Below are 19485 nucleotides of genomic sequence, written 5' to 3' on the forward strand. Positions count from 1 at the left end.
TTCCTTTTAGAATTAGTTGTAGGTTTCGTGTTCCTTTAAGTGCTTTTATTTTACTAAGGAATGTTCTATCTCCAAGGGAAATGTAAGAGTAATAAGGTTTCAATGGGCCCACAGCTCATTAAATTAAAAGTATTCTTCCAGAGCACTAGAATTTATGATTAATAGCTGCAAAACAAGTGGCTCAGTGGTTAAAAGCAGCTCAGCATTGTGCCGTATAAAGATAATTCAGATATTTATATGATGAGCGCATTGAAAACAAGTAGAGCTGCATTCAATTACAGCATTTGGACTAACCAGAAGATTACTCAATACATTAACCCCAAGAACAATTTGACAAAGACAAATTTCATTTCCAGCCTCTGCCGAGGGAATCGCCTTGTTCCAATGAGAACAATTAGTGGCAAAAACAAGTCAGATGGATTTGACATTCTAAACTATTCAGCGGGATAAGCCTCTGACTTCGGACGAGAAAAAAATATAATTTTTTTTCAATAATATTGTATTGAGCCTCCCCCTGATGCAGCTACTAAATGTGCAGAGCTACTGGTCCTGAATACCCTGACCACGACAGTGAATGGCCTCCAGCCAAAAATAAAAGTTGTCTATCCATCGGAACCATTCCCGCTTCACATCTGCGCATGGGTTTCCATTGGGGACCCCATGAATGGAAATCTAATCTAATTCACATACCCTATTTCCCTGAGAATAAGACAGTGTCTTATATTAAATTCTCTTCCGAAATATATGACCTATCTTATTTTTGGGGGATGTCTTATGGAGTGGGGGACAATCGGCAGTCATGCCAATGCTTCCTTAGCGGAGCGAGGGCATCAGCGCCGCACCTCCCATGAGGCGACCTGAAGCAACCACCAGGGCCCCGGGGAGGGCGGCATTTTTGCTGACCTAAGCCAGTCCAGGACAAGCTGTTCCTCTCCATGCCTGCTCTCTGCCTGCTAAAAACGCTCGCTCAGCTTGGCCCCGCCCTCCACTTGACCCCACCCCTTCCACTCGGCTCCGCCCCCTCCTCGGGGAGGGGGGGGGGCGGCTTTCTGACGTCTGCCTCAGGCGGCAGAAAGCCATAGTTCACCCCTGGCCGGCATAACTGCAAAGTTGTAGCTGGTCCAGGAAGTGAAGGGGGGAGGATCTTATTTTTGGGGAAACGGTAAAAACCCACGGACCCCATATACTGTAATGGTGTGTTTTCCGCACGAAAGATGTTTTCATTTGGAGAGGGGAACGTAATGGCCCGAATACAGATGTGAACTGGACCTCAGTTGTTTGAGCTTTCCGAAGTTACCAAGGTCTCCACTTCATAATCCCTTCCCCGTCGATTTTCGTTTTTGACTCCCTGCCTTCCAAACCCCATCTTTTTTATTTTTTTCATTCACACGACCCATATAAGGACTTAATGTATGCAGGACATATTGTTCTTTATGATGGCACCATTTATTATTCTGGTACAAGCTTCTAGTAAGTGATAAACTTATTCTTATGAATTCTTTTAGGAATATAAGAAAAATATAGACTCGCTAATGGATGACATGAGAACCAAGGAGGAAAATTTCAAGACTCAGATACTGAAGATCCAGCGAGATATGGAGGAGAAATGTGGGTTTTGCATCAGTTCGCTTATAAAATATGATCCATAGAATACTAGAAAACAAATAAGATAAGATAAGATAATCCTTTAATTAATAGCAAAGTCTGTTTCCATTTTGGCATATAGGATGATATCTATAGTCATAAATGCCTGATAAATACGGATCTCACCTTTTGGTCAAAGATCTGTCTCAATAACAGAGCCCCATTTGGCTGCGCATGTACAAATCTCTCTGTTCACTTGTACAGAAGTACAGAAAACAGGAACAAGAAGAGCCTTCCTAGAAGTGGGGCCCATATCCTATTGATACTAACTCCTAAATTCCCAGATTCTGAATACTTTATTAATGACACCAACTCCCAGAAAGGCTCCATTCACATGGAGGAAAATGGCGCTTTATTTGGCGCTGAATTTTCCACGCTGAAAAAAAAGCCTCCCATTGATTTCAATGGAAAAATTCCGTTAATGGAAAAAAAAAAGCTAGTGGAACCCATTGAAATCAATGGGAGGCTTTTTTTTTAGCCTGGAAAATTCAGCGCCAAATAAAGCGCCATTTTCCTCTGTGTGAATGGACCCAAATAATGGTATAAAGTAGTGACACTCTGACCTATCAACATGCAGTAGTTTTCTTACGGTTTATCAGGTTCGGCATGAGCTAAGAACTGGTGAGATTGCAGGCACTCTGGAGTCCTCTGTATTTGTGAGCGGCGGGCTACCCCTGTCCACTTACATCTGATTGTCAGATTGCTCCCTATGCATGGTCAAGGGAGCAAGCTGTCAATCAGCAGCAGGAGGGCTGGATAACCCCAGAGCCCATATACACTCACCGGTCACTTTATTAGGTACACCATACTAGTAACGGGTTGGACCCCCTTTTGCCTTCAGAACTGCCTCAATTCTTCGTGGCATAGATTCAACAAGGTGCTGGAAGCATTCCTCAGAGATTTTGGTCCATATTGACATGATGGCATCACACAGTTGCCGCAGATTTGTCGGCTGCACATCCATGATGCGAATCTCCCGTTCCACCACATCCCAAAGATGCTCTATTGGATTGAGATCTGGTGACTGTGGAGGCCATTGGAGTACAGTGAACTCATTGTCATGTTCAAGAAACCAGTCTGAGATGATTCCAGCTTTATGACATGGCATTGCATTATCCTGCTGAAAGTAGCCATCAGATGTTGGGTACATTGTGGTCATAAAGGGATGGACATGGTCAGCAACAATACTCAGGTAGGCTTTGGCATTGCAACGATGCTCAATTGGTACCAAGGGGCCCAAAGAGTGCCAAGAAAATATTCCCCACACCATGACACCACCACCACCAGCCTGAACCGTTGATACAAGGCAGGATGGATCCATGCTTTCATGTTGTTGACGCCAAATTCTGACCCTACCATCCGAATGTCGCAGCAGAAATCGAGACTCATCAGACCAGGCAACGTTTTTGCAATCTTCAATTGTCCAATTTCGATGAGCTTGTGCAAATTGTAGCCTCAGTTTCCTGTTCTTAGCTGAAAGGAGTGGCACCCGGTGTGGTCTTCTGCTGCTGTAGCCCATCTGCCTCAAAGTTCGACGTACTGTGCGTTCAGAGATGCTCTTCTGGCTACCTTGGTTGTAACGGGTGGCTATTTGAGTCACTGTTGCCTTTCTATCAGCTCGAACCAGTCTGGCCATTCTCCTCTGACCTCTGGCATCAACAACGCATTTCCGCCCACAGAACTGCCGCTCACTGGATGTTTTTTCTTTTTCGGACCATTCTCTGTAAACCCTAGAGATGGTTGTGCGTGAAAATCCCAGTAGATCAGCAGTTTCTGAAATACTCAGACCAGCCATTCTGGCACCAACAACCATGCCACGTTCAAAGGCACTCAAATCACCTTTCTTCCCCATACTGATGCTCGGTTTGAACTGCAGGAGATTGTCTTGACCATGTCTACATGCCTAAATGCACTGAGTTGCCGCCATGTGATTGGCTGATTAGAAATTAAGTGTTAACGAGCAGTTGGACAGGTGTACCTAATAAAGTGGCCGGTGAGTGTACAACACTTAACATATTGCTATACCTGATAAATCTCCGATTTCAGGTTTCCATCTTCTGCCAACAGGAGACGGAAACCCAGAAGACAGTGTCCGCCCGTGCGTGCCTGTGAGCGTTTTGTGGTCTCCGCAGCGGAAACTTTTTTTTTTTTTAACCTGCATGTCTGACTTTGTGTCAGGTTAAAAAAAAAAATGGTTTTGCCCTGTAGACCACAAAACGCTCACGGGCGGACACTTTGCAAAGTGACTGCCGGGTTTCCGTTTCCTGTCCAGTTTCTCAGGCAGAAGACGGAAATCTGAAAGCGGAGAACGGGCGCAGGTGTGAACCTGCCCTGACATTTTATTTTTTTTTTATGTTTTTGGGTGTTTCTTGGAATTTTCTTTTGGTGTTTTTGTGCACACTCTGGCCAAGATTTCCTATTGTGGTTATGACTAGACACTGGCAAAAACATGCTGCAATGTAGCACATCTGCAGTGCACCTAGTTTGGGCTAAAAAAAAAATTAAGTTGTTAGATATGTGTTAGACACTCAGGAAAAGGAGGTTTAGTTTAAATGTGCCACAATTTGTCAAAATAGCATTACAAAATTCTGGTGCAAAGTAAGACAACTAAAAGGTGGTATAAATGTGGACTTGACAGACTAAGGGTGCATGCACACTACGTAACGCCGGGCGTGTATGAGAGCCGTACACGCCGGCGTTACAGCAGGGCTGCCGAACACTTCCCATTCACTTCAATGGGAGCGCTCGTAACAGCGGCGTTTACGAGCGCTCCCATTGAAGTGAATGGGAAGTGTTCGGCAGCCCTGCTGTAACGCCGGCGTGTACGGCTCTCATACACGCCCGGCGTTACGTAGTGTGCATGCACCCTAAGATTAGGTTCACACTAGTGTTCAAACATAAAATTGGCGGAGAGAAAGATCCTGCAAGGAGGATTTTCTCTCCGCCAGCTTCCTTATAAAAACCTCGTAAACTGGATGGAAACCCACCAGACCTCATTATAATCTATGGAGTCTGTGACTTATAGGGTAAGTTCACACAGAGTTTTTGGGTCAGGGTTTTGAGGCTGTAATCGCCTCAAAACCCTAACCAAAAAGACGGCTCCCATTGAAATCAATGGGAGCCGCTCAGGAGATGCTCAAGCGAGGTGCTCATTCTTCAGGCAGAGTTGCCTCGCGATTCGGCCTGAAGAAACTCCCTACTCCGGACTAGGCCCATTCATTGGGCCTAATCCGGAGCGGAGTGCGCAGCTGGATGCCAGTGCAGTGCACCAGCTTTCAAGCGCGGCAACCCGTCTTTAGGACCAGAACCTGAGGCGGCCTCCGTTTCAGGTTCCGATCCAAAAAACTCTGTGTGAACTTACCCTTAAGGAAACAGGTTCCCCATGAGGACCCGATGGACAGAAACTCGAACAATAGTGAACCTTGTGTAAAGATTTCCTGCATCAGACACAGGGACAAGAAATCTGGCGTATAACTGTCTGTCTATTCAGTAACCTGTATCATATGGCCACGGCATCTTTTCTGCCATTTTTTGCAGTTGAAAACACCAGGAAAAACTGTAGTGTGCAACCTAATACACATATAGCAAACTTTACCTTGACGCTTAACCTACAATGGCGCAGAACTAACTCAGCTCTTTCAATGGCTTTTGCTGCATTCTCTGATAAGATATCACACTGCAGAAAGTTAACTGTAGCAACCTTTATATTCCTACTGTATATCTGTATATAATGTACTCTAGCGGAGTATCCCTAGCGGAGCAGGAATGACTTGTAAGTCTCCATACGCCTATGTAGGCACACACTCTCCCTAATGTGTATGATTACCCCCTGAGCCTGGTCTATAGTCTCTCACTCTGCCAAATCAGTATCCCTGCGCTATGCTGAGGAGGCCCAATAGGCCGAAACAGCGCTGTCCATAGCTGGGAATCTGTTCCTTTTGGAATAGAAATATTAATTTGGCAATTAAATCTGCATCATGTTAGTAGGCTTATTAACTGAGTCATGCATGATGTTAAGGAGGCTGACCTCTAGAGGGCAGCATACAGAGGCGCTGTTCTCCTAATTACATCCTGGAGAATAGATTTGCATATTTATTATCTATAATGTACTCTATGAGCTTGGAAAGAAATGGGCACTGGTGAAACGTCCCACTGGTAACCGAATACAAACAAGCCCTTTAGATCTGATCATATTCCTTTCAGCCTGTTCCCTATTCCTTGTCTGCTTACATTCAGCAGCAAGAAGAGGCGAACGATTAGAAAAGATGACAATATGGCTGCGGAATTAGACTACACAGGTTTTCTTCGTAGTCTGTCACCATGGAGGCACATAGTCCTGCACAAACTTAGACAGGCGGTCTGAACTTAGCAGCAATCTTTACCATATTGATATATAGGTGTTTTATATTTACAGTATTTATTAAAGAGGAGGAGAATCATAATCTTCTGTCTGCAAAGGACAAGGAAATATCTGATCTATGGACACAGCTACGAACACAGGAGAAAGAAAAGCAAAGCGAGATGATCAAACAGCAAATAGAGGTAAGGACCAGGAACATGGATTGCTGGAGTTGGATTTTCCATTGTATTTGGGATTGAAATAGTTATCATCCAAAGGCTCTAGACTGAGCCTACAGCTGAGCTGTAATGCCCAACTTTCTGACAGTGGGGAGCTATCAGTGCCGAGTACAGCACCGGGGCGCATATACCGGGAAAGCTGACAGTGCACTGATTTCAGTGCACTTCTTAGCTTTCTAGTGGTATACAGTATAAGTGCATATAGCTGGGTCGTGATTGAATATTTTAGATATATTAGGACCTTATAACCTTTTCTCATGTCCTAAATAACAGGCTCTCTTATCTGTAATATAAGTTATGGGCATATTGTCACTCCTTAGGGAGAGACCACCTTGTAGGTGTGTGGAGTCTTACAAAGCCATTTATGCTCCACTGTGGGGGATCATGGGAAGAATATGCAAATATGTTTCCCAAGATGTAAATATGGAAAAATTGCCTCTGTATGCTGCACTCCATGGGAAGCTCCCTTGGGAAACATATTTGTATATTCTTCCCATGATCCCCCACAGTGGAGCAAAAATGGCTTTGTAAGACTCCACATACCTACAAGGTGGTCTCTCCCTAAGGAGTCACAATATCCCCATAATCTGGTCTAGAAGTCTCTCCCCTCTGCCAAGTCAGTTCTCTCTAGGCTGTGCTGATGAGATCCAATCAGATTGAAACAGCTGTCCACAGCTGGGATAGTGACTTGGAAAAATCCCACATCATTGCAGCAAAGGCTTGTGGGAAAGTTGGGCATGATGTTCAAGGGAGCTTCTCATAGAGGGCACCATACAGAGGCACTGTTTCCCTATTTACATCTTGGGAAACATACAGTCCTATGAAAAAGTTTGGGCACCCCTATTAATCTTAATCATTTTTAGTTCTAAATATTTTGGTATTTGCAACAGCCATTTCAGTTTGATATATCTAATAACTGATGGACACAGTAATATTTCAGGATTGAAATGAGGTTTATTGTACTAACAGAAAATGTGCAATATGCATTAAACCAAAATTTGACCGGTGCAAAAGTATGGGCACCTCAACAGAAAAGTGACATTAATATTTAGTAGATCCTCCTTTTGCAAAGATAACAGCCTCTAGTCGCTTCCTGTAGCTTTTAATCAGTTCCTGGATCCTGGATAAAGGTATTTTGGACAAACAATTCAAGTTCAGTTAAGTTAGATGGTCGCCGAGCATGGACAGCCCGCTTCAAATCATCCCACAGATGTTCAATGATATTCAGGTCTGGGGACTGGGATGGCCATTCCAGAACATTGTAATTGTTCCTCTGCATGAATGCCTGAGGATTTGGAGCGGTGTTTTGGATCATTGTCTTGCTGAAATATCCATCCCCGGCGTAACTTCAACTTCGTCACTGATTCTTGAACATTATTCTCAAAAATCTGCTGATACTGAGTGGAATCCATGCGACCCTCAACTTTAACAAGATTCCCGATGCCGGCATTGGCCACACAGCCCCAAAGCATGATGGAACCTCCACCAAATTTTACAGTGGGTAGCATGTGTTTTTCTTGGAATGCTGTTTCTTTTTGGACGCCATGCATAATGCCTTTTTTTATAACCAAACAACTCAATTTTTGTTTCCAAAATGAAGCTGCCTTGTCCAAATGTGCTTTTTCATACCTCAGGCAACTCTATTTGTGGCGTACGTGCAGAAACGGCTTCTTTCTCATCACTCTCCCATACAGCTTCTCCTTGTGCAAAGTGCGCTGTATTGTTGACCGATGCACAGTGACACCATCTGCAGCAAGATGATGCTGCAGCTCTTTGGAGGTGGTCTGTGGATTGTCCTTGACTGTTCTCACCATTCTTCTTCTCTGCCTTTCTGATATTTTTCTTGGCCTGCCACTTCTGGGCTTAACAAGAACTGTCCCTGTGGTCTTCCATTTCCTTACTATGTTCCTCACAGTGGAAACTGACAGGTTAAATCTCTGAGACAACGTTTTGTATCCTTCCCCTGAACAACTATGTTGAACAATCTTTGTTTTCAGATCATTTGAGAGCGGGCTGTCCATGTTCGGCGACCATCAAACTTAACTGAGCTTGAATTGTTTTGTAGAAAGAAATGGTCCAAAATACCTTCATCCAGGATCCAGGAACTGATTAAAAGCTACAGGAAGCGACTAGAGGCTGTTATCTTTGCAAAAGGAGGATGTACTAAATATTAATGTCACTTTTCTGTTGAGGTGCCCATATTTTTGCACCGGTCAAATTTTGGTTTAATGCATATTGCGTATTTTCTGTTAGTACAATAAACCTCATTTCAATCCTGTTGCAAACACCAAAATATTTAGAACTAAAAATGATTAAGATTAATAGGGGTGCCCAAACTTTTTCATAGGACTGTATTTGCATATTCTTCCTGTAATATAAGTGTGTCTTGGACTAAAATTTAGAGATGGGGGATCTTTGGACCATGTGTAGGGACAGGGGTGTAGCTATACCAGGTGCAGCAGTAGCTTATTTATAGGTGTCCCCGCTATATAGAATATACAATTATTCTATATGAAACAAGGTAGGTGAGGGCCCCAATACACATTTTACATGGGGGCTCAGGAGCTTCAAGTTACACCTCTGAATTGGGGATTAGTGTGCAGCTATGTTGGGTATTGTATGTTGTGTAAGCTTATCCTTATGCATCTGAACTTTTATTATTCTATTTATTACTTACTATATGTCTTTTTATCTTTCCAGTTTAATGCCAAATTAGCGAGAATCCAGAGCAGAAATCCCAAATCACATCCAGACTCCAGCAGTTTATCTCAGACGATCTACAGAATGGTAGAACTGCGCTTATTTTCTTAAAACATACAAAAATGTACAAGGGTGAAAAAAATACAATGAAACACTATCATGGTTACTGCTAGAGATCAGCTGATCCGAACAGCACGCTCGCATAGAAATGAATGGACGTAGCCGGCATGCGGGGGGTTAAGCAGCCGGCCGCCGTCAAAGCGGAAGTACCAGGTGCATCCATTCATTTCTATGGATCGTGCTGTTCGGATCAGCTGATCCGAACAGTACTCGCTCATCTCTAGTTACTGCCACTTCCAGGTTGTAGGTGATAGATACGAGGAAAAAAATCCCAAAATTTAAGCTGGTACAGAGCTTGAAATGTGAAGGAATAAATGTGCTATGACGTGTCCAGGATTAATATTTTCCTGTTTTCGGGTGAGAAATACAGCAGAGTAGATCCCCTGCTACTCCCTGCTAGTGCTGTAGTGTTACATCAACAACACTTTATCACTGCAGCTCATCACCAGCCTCAGCAGTACACCGCCAAGGCCAAAGACGGGCTGCAGCGATCAATCATGTCCCATAGGTATAACACAGTCTGTGCACTGTTTCTGTGAAAAAAGTTAGACTCTAGTTTTTAAAGTCCCGATATTTATTCTCTTGCTATTGTGTCAGGGATTATTTGGTGAATGTTTTTATTATATACTATATTAACCTATCTAACTTCCTTTTAATAGAAAACAGGCTATAGTATTCTCCCTAGGAGCCCAGGGAAATATGTATACATTTGCATACCTCACAACTTTTAAAGGACAGAAAGAGGGACAAAATGTGAGCGGACCGCGGTAAAATTTAGCTCCACCCACTTCTAAATTGACTCTGCCCATTTCTATCTATTTCTCGTTGTGTACACCCTTCACCCCACATCTCTCCCCCACAGTACAACCTGAATCCCACATCTTCCCCCAACACAGTACACACTACACCCCACATCTCTCCCCCACAGTACACCCATGCACCCCACATCTCTCCCCACTCACAGTCGACCTTGCACCCCACATCTCTCCTTAGTACACCCTGCACCCCACAGTACACCCTGAACCTCACATCTCCCCACACACAGTCCACCCAGCATCTCACATCCCCCCCAGTACCTTAGACCACACATCTCTCCATCACTTTCTGCACTGCACGGGATACAAAGACACGCCTACCTAGTCACGTGACCATCTGATGTCACACAGGTCCTTCTAAGTACAGTAGTCAAACTTTCCCCCGATCACCACCCGCTCTTATCCCAGTTACAACCTTTTATCTGTTATAAGAGTGGGTGGTGATTGGGGGAAAGTTTTTTAATAAACAAAACACTTCAGGGCAGAGCGGAACATGCAGTAAGCCGTGCGGGACCGCAGGACAACAGTTTAAAATCGGGACTGTCCTGCGGTATGCAGGACGATTGGGAGCTATGCATTTGTATTGTCAGTATGTAGAGTTGTAGCATTTGCCACGTGGAGGGGGGGAGTGGTCACTTCAAATGGCTGTATCTCAGGTTTAATCCTACCTAGAAAAATGGTTGTGGTATCACATAAAAGCTGAGATTTCAGCACTAGCTATAGAATAACTGGAGATATTACTAGCAAAAAAAAAAACAGGAATGTAATTTTTATGTGTAGCATGAACTGCTGCTGCATGTACAGCACACAGTATAAAACCACCTCCGGTAAACCCACGAAATTCAATGAATATTCATAAGATTTGTCCCTCCACTTTGACGCTATTATTATATTCCTCAGACAACAGAATATAATAAGTAGAGGCCCAGGGGCAGTGATAAAATAGAAAACACTTATACTCACCTTGCCTCACCTCTCCTGGGCATCCTCTTCAGCAACTTCCTTGGTCCTCTTTTGCCTATGACTGAGCTGACGCACTTCTAGGACCTGTGATTGGGCTTCAGCAGTCACATCATTATGTGTGAACTTATTCCCAGGCCTGAAGGGCCCCGCAGAGGATGCCGGGTCCGTCAGAAGCCCAGGAGAATATTTCTTATTTTTAGTCCGCTCCTCTGGGATGGCATCTCTTGGACATGCTGGACCCCTTTCCATTAACAATATGTATAGCAGTCGGGGATCTAGGCTCCGACCATGATCATGTGCACAAGACTTGGAATGTTACAGCCTGTTTTCTATTAAATGGAAGTTAGATAGGTTAGTTAAGTTTATTACAAAAATATTCACCGAACACGCCCGACATTACCATTATATCTATGATACTAACACAGAGTCAGGAGGGGCTCAGTCTTTCAGATCCCTGGCTTTCATGAGTCACTACTGTAGCTACAATTCGGGGCTTTGTACAGATGCCTAGTTTTAATTGGAGCCAGTCTGAGGTCTGCACAATATGTGAGTGCATATGTTGTTCTCTAATTTTGTGTGTTAATACTGCTGGCATGTTAATAATCTATCCCGTATGTCTGATTGTTGTGGCTCAGATCTGTGATCAAGACGATGGAAAAGTCCATCGCCTGATTTCTGCTCCTCTCTTCTGACTGTGTCGTGTTCATGCGATCTACAAAGTAAAAACTAATTCAAAACTTCTGCACCAACAACCAGCTTTGCTTTATTGTGGTGACAACTATCTGTGCCTATAAATGCTGCATAGTTTATGCATACCTCCCAACCGTCCCGATTTCCGCGGGACAGTCCCGATTTGGGTGACATGTCCCGCGGTCCCGGTTGGAGGGAGGTATGTCCCGATTTCAACTCAGATCGGCGTCCAGAGGACGCCGATCTGAGTTGAACACACATGCGGCTGAAGGAAGGAGCTGACACAGGTCAGCTCCTCGCTTCGCCGCTGCCCGCCTCTCTCCCTGACACACGCAGCTGAAGCTGCTTGCGTGCTCGCTTCGCCGCTGCGTCTCTCTCTCTCGCTGACACATGCGGCTGAAGCGAGGAGCTGACCTGTGTCAGCTCCTCGCTTCGCTGCTGCCGCCGGCTCCTGGCTTGTACATCGCGTCTACAAGCCAGGAGCCGGCGGCAGCAGCGAAGCGAGGAGCTGACACAGGTCAGCTCCTCGCTTCAGCCGCATGTGTCAGCGAGAGAGAGAGACGCAGCGGCGAAGCGAGCACGCAAGCAGCTTCAGCTGCGTGTGTCAGGGAGAGAGGTGGGCAGCGGCGAAGCGAGGAGCTGACCTGTGTCAGCTCCTTCCTTCAGCCGCATGTGTCAGCTAGAGAGGCGGCGAGGGAGCGGAGGAGAAGGTAAGTTTAATGTGGAGGTGGAACGTGAATCTGGGGGCAGATGAAGGAGAGGACGGCATGACATTGGGGCAGAGATGGGGGACATGAATCTGGGGGCAGAGAAGGAGAGGACATGAATCTGAGGGCAGAGATGGGGGACATGAATCTGGGGGAAGAGATGGGGGACATGAATCTGGGGGCAGAGATGGAGAGGACATGAATTTGGGGGCAGAGATGGAGGGACATGAATCTGGGGGCAGAGATGGAGGGACATGAATCTGGGGGCAGAGATGTGGGGCATGAATCTGGGGGCAGAGATGTGGGACATGAATCTGGGGGCAGATATGTGGGGACATGAATCTGGGGGCAGAGATGGAGAGGACATGAATCTGGGGGCAGAGATGGAGGGACATGAATCTGGGGGCAGAGATGGAGGGACAGGAATCTGGGGGCAGAGATGTGGGACATGAATCTGGGGGCAGAGATGTGGGGACATGAATCTGGGGGCAGAGATGGAGAGGACATGAATCTGGGGGCAGAGATGTGGGACATGAATCTGGGGGCAGAGATGGAGGGACATGAATCTGGGGGCAGAGATGGAGAGGACATGAATCTGGGGGCAGAGATGGAGAGGACATGAATCTGGGGGCAGAGATGGAGGGACATGAATCTGGGGGCAGAGATGGAGGGACATGAATCTGGGGGCAGAGATGGAGGGACATGAATCTAGGGGCAGAGATGTGGGACATGAATCTGGGGGCAGAGATGGAGGGGACATGAATCTGGGGGCAGAGATGGAGGGACATGAATCTGGGGGCAGAGATGGAGGGACATGAATCTGGGGGCAGAGATGGAAGAGGGACATGAAACTGGGGGCAGATGAAGGGTGTATATGAAACTGGGGGAGAGATAGAGGGGGGACATATAATTTACGGGTGACTGTAGGAGGATTATACTGTGTGCGGGCACATGAAAAATTAACGAGTGGGCGGAGTCAACACAAAAGTGGGTGGGGCTAAATTTGCCATTTTGTCCCTCTTTCGGTTCTTCAAAAGTTGGGAGGTATGGGTATGGGGGTTCCTGGTGGGGAGGTTGAAGCGCCGCACATTTTGTCCCTCTTTCAGTTCTTCAAAAGTTGGGAGGTATGGTTTATGATGTGGCCTCCTGCGTGATACAGTGAGTCTCCATTATAATTGTATTACATAACACCCATAATTCCATCTAGATGTACTTTGTTACTGCACCAAGTAAGTGAAGTGTTTGATACCATTTTGCTGAAGCACTGTTTTTGATGAATTGATAATGTTTTTGTTTACGTGATATTTTGTCCACCAGATGGCACTGTTTTACTAGAGTGTGAGATGTATCGGTCGTACAGTACGTCAGTATTCTCTGCGCCAGTATTAGTGTAAATGATATACAGGTATTGGATTGGCAAAGGAAATGTAGATCGTAGATGATCACTTACATTTTTACTGCAATAATACCTTTACTTTGTGCTTTTTGATCTTCTCTCTGCAATATACCCTTGTGCCCCATGTACAGAAACAGCATTGTCAGTGTGCCATGTTTTTCATAGCTATCATGGGTTGTGAGCCTGGGTCAAAACTTAGGACAGGTCAGCCCAGACTTACTGAAGGATATTAATTGGTCCATGAGGGCACAGATAGAACACAGATGTCATCCTTGTGCCATTCATATTTTTCAACTACAGTCTTGGCCAAAAGTAATGGCACCCCTGCAATTCTGTCAGATAATACTCATTGTCTTCCAGAAAATGATTGCAATCACAAATTCTTTGGTATTATTATCTTCATTTAATTTGTCTTCAATGGAAAACCACAAAGAGAATTGTCAAAAAGCCAAATTGGATATAATTCCACAGCAAACATAAAAAAGGGGGTGGACAAAAGTATTGGCACTGTTTGAAAAATCATGTGATGCTTCTCTAATTTGTGTAATTAACAGCACCTGTTACTTACCTGAGGCACCTAACAGGTGGTGGCAATAACTAAATCACACTTGCAGCCAGTTGAAATGGATTAAAGTTGACTCAACCTCTGTCCTGTGTCCTTGTGTGTACCACATTGAGCATGGAGAAAAGAAAGAAGACCAAAGAACTGTCTGAGGACTTGAGAAGCAAAATTGTGAGGAAGCATGAGCAATCTCAAGGCTACAAGTCCATCTCCAAAGACCTGAATGTTCCTGTGTCTACCGTGCGCAGTGTCATCAAGAAGTTTAAAGCCCATGGCACTGTGGCTAACCTCCCTAGATGTGGACGGAAAAGAAAAATTGACGAGAGATTTCAACGCAAGATTGTGCAGATGGTGGATAAAGAACCTCGACTAACATCCAAACAAGTTCAAGCTGCCCTGCAGTCCGAGGGTACAACAGTGTCACCCCGTACTATCCGTCAGCGTCTGAATGAAAAGGGACTGTATGGTAGGAGACCCAGGAAGACCCCACTTCTTACCCAGAGACATAAAAAAGCCAGGCTGGAGTTTGCCAAAACGTACCTGAGAAAGCCAAAAACGTTTTGGAGGAATGTTCTCTGGTCAGATGAGACAAAAGTAGGAAAAGGCATCAACATAGAGTTTACAGGAAAAAAAGAAAAAAAGAGGCCTTCAAAGAAAAGAACACGGTCCCTACAGTCAAACATGGCGGAGGTTCCCTGATGTTTTGGGGTTGCTTTGCTGCCTCTGGCACTGGACTGCTTGACCGTGTGCATGGCATTATGAAGTCTGAAGACGACCAACACATTGTGCAGCATAATGTAGGGCCCAGTGTGAGAAAGCCGGGTCTCCCTCAGAGGTCAGGGGTCTTCCAGCAGGACAATGACCCAAAACACACTTCAGGTCAGCACTAGAAAATGGTGGTGAGAGAAAGCCCTGGAGACTTGTAAAGTGGCAGCAATGAGTCCAGCCCTGAATCCCATAGAACACCTGTGGGGGGGGAGAGATCTCCTGATGGCAGTTTGGAGAAGGCCCCCTTCACATCTCAGGGGGGACCTGGAGCAGTTTGTCAAAGAAGAATGGTCTAAAATTCCAGCAGAGCCTTGTAAGAAACTCATTGCTGGTTACCGGAAGCGGTTGTGCGCAGTTATTGTGTCTAAAGGTTGTGCTACCAAGTATTAGGCTGAGGGGGCCAATACTTCTGTCCGGACCATTTTTGGAGTTTTGTGTAAAATGATCAATAATTTGACTTTTTTTTCATTCTCTTTTGTGTTTTTTCATTGCAAGCAAAATAAATGAAGATATTACCAAAGAGTTTGTGATTGCAATCATTTTCTGGAAGAACACGAGTATTATCTGACAGAATTGCAGGGGGGCCAATACTTTTGGCCAACACTGTATGTACCTGGCATATGCACGTGGGCGGATGTATGTAGCCTTACGGTAAGGACACACAGTGGCCCAGATTTACTATTGTGCTTACAGGTAGACACTGGCATAAACATGGCACATGTTTGGCATAGTGCCAAGAATCTTTGGCTCATCTTGACTAATTTAGTTTGGGTTAAAATGTTTCAACTTGCTAAACATGTCTTTGTGGATTTTCATAAAAAGGGAACATGGATTATATATGCCACGATGCTCCAAGATTGTGTCATATATAGGGTTGAGCCGATCTTGAAATTTCAGGATCGTTTTTAAAATCCAATTTTCGAGCATTTTCGATTATGATCGTGAAATTTGCTCGATTGCTGATCAGCATCTGATCTTTCCCAATACTGATCACTCAAACCTATTAATGATATATACATGATTAGGGTTGAGACGATCTTGAGATAACCTCCAACCTCGATCCCGCTGTAAAAGATCGGAATCAGAATTCCGATCGCCATTGTAAAATTTCTCGATCGCAGATTGGAATCTGATCTTTTCCGATCCCGATCGCTCAACCATAGTCATATAATACTGGATGAAAGTAAGCCACCAAGAAGGTGGTATAAGCTTAGACTAGACCAGTGATGGCGAACCTATGACACGCGAGGACATATAGGTGACACACATCGGCACCTACCTATTGTGTGATTGTAATAAGTAATTGCTGACACTTTTTCCTTACCTGTCCCCACTCCTTTCCTGGCCACCCTCCACTGCCCCTACATTGACTACACTGAAGAACTATACTACGTACAACGTCCTGGCATTCTTCAGCGTCAGCTACAGCGCACCCTGGAGGCAGCAGCAGAAGACGACCAGGACTGGAGCGTGGACAGGTGAGTAAAAAGTATCAGCCACTACTCTGGGTGAGGGTATACTATATACTGCAGGTAGGCCATATACTATATGGGGGTAAAAAGGGGATCATATACTGTGTAGGGGCCATAAATAGGGGATCATATGTTGTGGAGGGCCATAAAAGGAGGTCAGATACTATGTGAGGGCCATAAAATAGGGGTCATATATTGTGGGTGAACCATAAGAAAGGGGTCATAGACTGTGGGGGGGGGGGGCAATAAAAAGCAGGGTCTTATACTGTGGGGGGCAAAATAAATGGGTCATGTACCATGTGGGGGACTAAAGAGAAGGGGGTCATATACCGTCTGGCCTGAGAATGCAGGTCATATACTGATGGGCTAGAAATACATATTATACAAACACATGTATCAAAAATATAACTTTTTTTTTTTTTTTACTAGAGCTGCAAATATCACAAAATTATGGATATTTCTAGATGTGACACTGCACCCAAGTAGAGCCAGTTTTTTTTTTTTTTTTGGGGGGGGGAGGTTATCAAATTTTGACACACCAAGCTCATAATGTTAGCCATCACTGGACTAGACAATCCCTAAAGATACGCCAGATTTATCATCCCACGTCAGCCAATGTCATAAATGTACATATGTCTTGCTCCAATCTAGTTCACTAAGAAGTGCCATTTGCCTTATGGGTAAAGCAGCCCTGAGCTTGCCATTGTAAGGTATACAGATTTTTACAGTGTATACGCTAAAGCAGATGTGAACAAAGCCTAGGTATGGAATTATTTAATAGCCACCACTATGTGCTTCTCCGCCTGGCTGGAGCAGTCGCTGAGCACCCCTACAAGTAGCCTTAACGGGTTCCTTACACAGTAAGTTGGTATAAGCAGCCATTTTCTTGCGGTCGTGGGCATGCGCAGGTCCGATGGCAGAGCCAACTGCGCATGCCTAGAATATTGAAACCCAGGACGGAAGAAGACACAGGGAAGAAAATGGGGGCGGTGCTGGAATTTTCTCTCGCAGCATTGGGGACGCCCCCAGTGCTGCAAGAGTACTCATTTGCATACTGAAATAAAAGGGATTTCTATTGAACGGCGGCGCGGAGAAGACATCTAAAGGTAGAAGAATAGCCTTTCTTAAGGCTATTCCTACGTGTTAATCAGAAAATAGAATATCCAATGATAGGATCCCTTTAAAACAGACCACTCATAGGTGCCTTATACTTCCCGGGATGTCTGACCCTGGTGACAACCCTTATGGGACCTCAGAAAGTCCACTCTGTATGTAGCAACATCTATTACTGCATAACTAGGTTGATTTACCATTCAGGGACCTTGGATTGCTGTGGAAGTTTTCCAAGAAACCCATATCACTCAGAAGACTTCCAGAAGAAGACCACATGTAATTACTTGTCTGATTTTATGAGCCTTGTTCTGAAGTCCAGGAGCAATCATTGACATAATTTAGTACAACGTGTCTGATGTCAGGGTGTCCTCAGTATTTGGTTTAGTCTTGATTTAATAACTTGCGAGATAAAAGTCAGCACAATATTTTCTTGCCGGGTTAATCATTGCTAGATACTCTCGGACATGTCTAGAACACGGGTTGTTTTGCATTGGCAAAAAAGTCCTTGTTTTTATCAGACATTCACTATATTCACAGTAGACATGTGAACTTGCTTCATGTTGTACATGTATTTGGGGTGCACATTACAGTATACAGAGCCAGGATTGGGTTTGCTGATACCTACAGCAGACCTGGGCTCATAAGTGGTTCTAAGGGATGGGGTGTATGACGGGAAAAATCACCATTGAGTATATTGGAAAATCAATGGTCATATAAATGGGGAGTGTTAATATGTTCAATAGGCACACATAATGAAGTGGGAGTGAGAGGAGGCCACTCAGAAACCTATCAGGAGTGTGGAAGGAAATTGTAGTGCATGGAAGAAATCCACACATAGGGTCCATTCAAACTGACTTTTTTGTTGAGGAAAAAATCCACTTCAGGAATTAGGAAATGTTTTTTTCCTCCAGCACAGTGTAAGGACCTTGAAAAAAACGCTAGCGGTTTTTCCATGTAGTTCCATGTGGATATTCCGCCTCCCATTGACTGCGTTGGTTTTTGCAGGTGGAATCCACCTGAAGGATGCTTTTTTTCCGCTAGCGGAACCCATAGAACTCTATAGGGAGGTGTTTTTTCCATGTGGATTCTGACACAGATTCAGCGCCCAAAAATTCAGTGTGAATGGACCCATAGGATCAGTGCACATGGATTTTTTTTATGCTGATTTTGACGCTGATAGGCCTCAAAATCAGCCTCCAAAAAAAAGCATGTCGCCGCTAGCAGAAAAAGAAGCAAGCTGCCCTTTCTCCAGGCGGCAGCAACCTCCGGAGTCGGCCCATTCATTTGAGCCGACTCCGGAGGGAGAAGCCGCGACCACGACGGTTGTGGCAGGCGGGTTTTGACCCAAGAGTGACGCAGCTCCCCGCGTCACTCTCGGTGACAAAATCTGCCCAACCACCCCCCGTGTGAACAAGCCCTAACTCTAATGTATCAGCCTCCTGCTACTGTAGTTCCCAATCCCCAGCAGATCACATGACTACCAGGCCGGAAAGGAAGCTGCATCATACCAGCTCCCATAGCTATATATACAGCCCACATCGAGCACTGTGTATACAGCGATCAGTAAGGAAAGGACGGTAAAACACCATCCCTGCCTTCTCTCTGGGATGTCATGGTCATGTCCCTTCTCGATCTAGTGACACATCTGACCACACCTGAAGAAGAGCCTGTGGAGCTTGAAACGTGTTGTGCAGTATGTTTTTGTCCAACAAAGGTCATATATTTTATTCACCTTGTCAACGCTCCAATCTGTGGACCAGAGAGCGCAGATGTCCATCTCTAGCCGTTGGCCTCCTTCCTTCTCGATCTAGTGTAGCTGCTTATCTCTGCAAGGATGTAATGGTACAATGTGCAGTTGCCTGGATATATATACAGTGTTGGCCAAAAGTATTGGCCCCCCTGCAATTCTGTCAGATAATACTCAGTTTCTTCCAGAAAATGATTGCAAGCACAAACT

The 19485-nt window shown here is 44.9% G+C and overlaps 1 protein-coding gene across 1 annotated transcript in view; it reads left to right on the forward strand.

Annotated features, from left to right (window-relative positions):
- Positions 1 to 19485, forward strand: part of CCDC152 (coiled-coil domain containing 152) — a 31216-nt gene that overhangs the window by 10248 nt on the left and 1483 nt on the right. The window contains exons 5-7 of the mRNA XM_075269176.1: positions 1506 to 1608; positions 6059 to 6186; positions 8923 to 9009. Coding sequence (XP_075125277.1) covers positions 1506 to 1608; positions 6059 to 6186; positions 8923 to 9009 — 318 coding nt within the window. The remainder of the gene's footprint in view (positions 1 to 1505; positions 1609 to 6058; positions 6187 to 8922; positions 9010 to 19485) is intronic.

The sequence above is a fragment of the Leptodactylus fuscus genome, chromosome 1 (genome assembly GCF_031893055.1).
Source record: "Leptodactylus fuscus isolate aLepFus1 chromosome 1, aLepFus1.hap2, whole genome shotgun sequence".
In the NCBI taxonomy this organism is placed as follows: Eukaryota; Metazoa; Chordata; class Amphibia; order Anura; family Leptodactylidae; genus Leptodactylus; species Leptodactylus fuscus.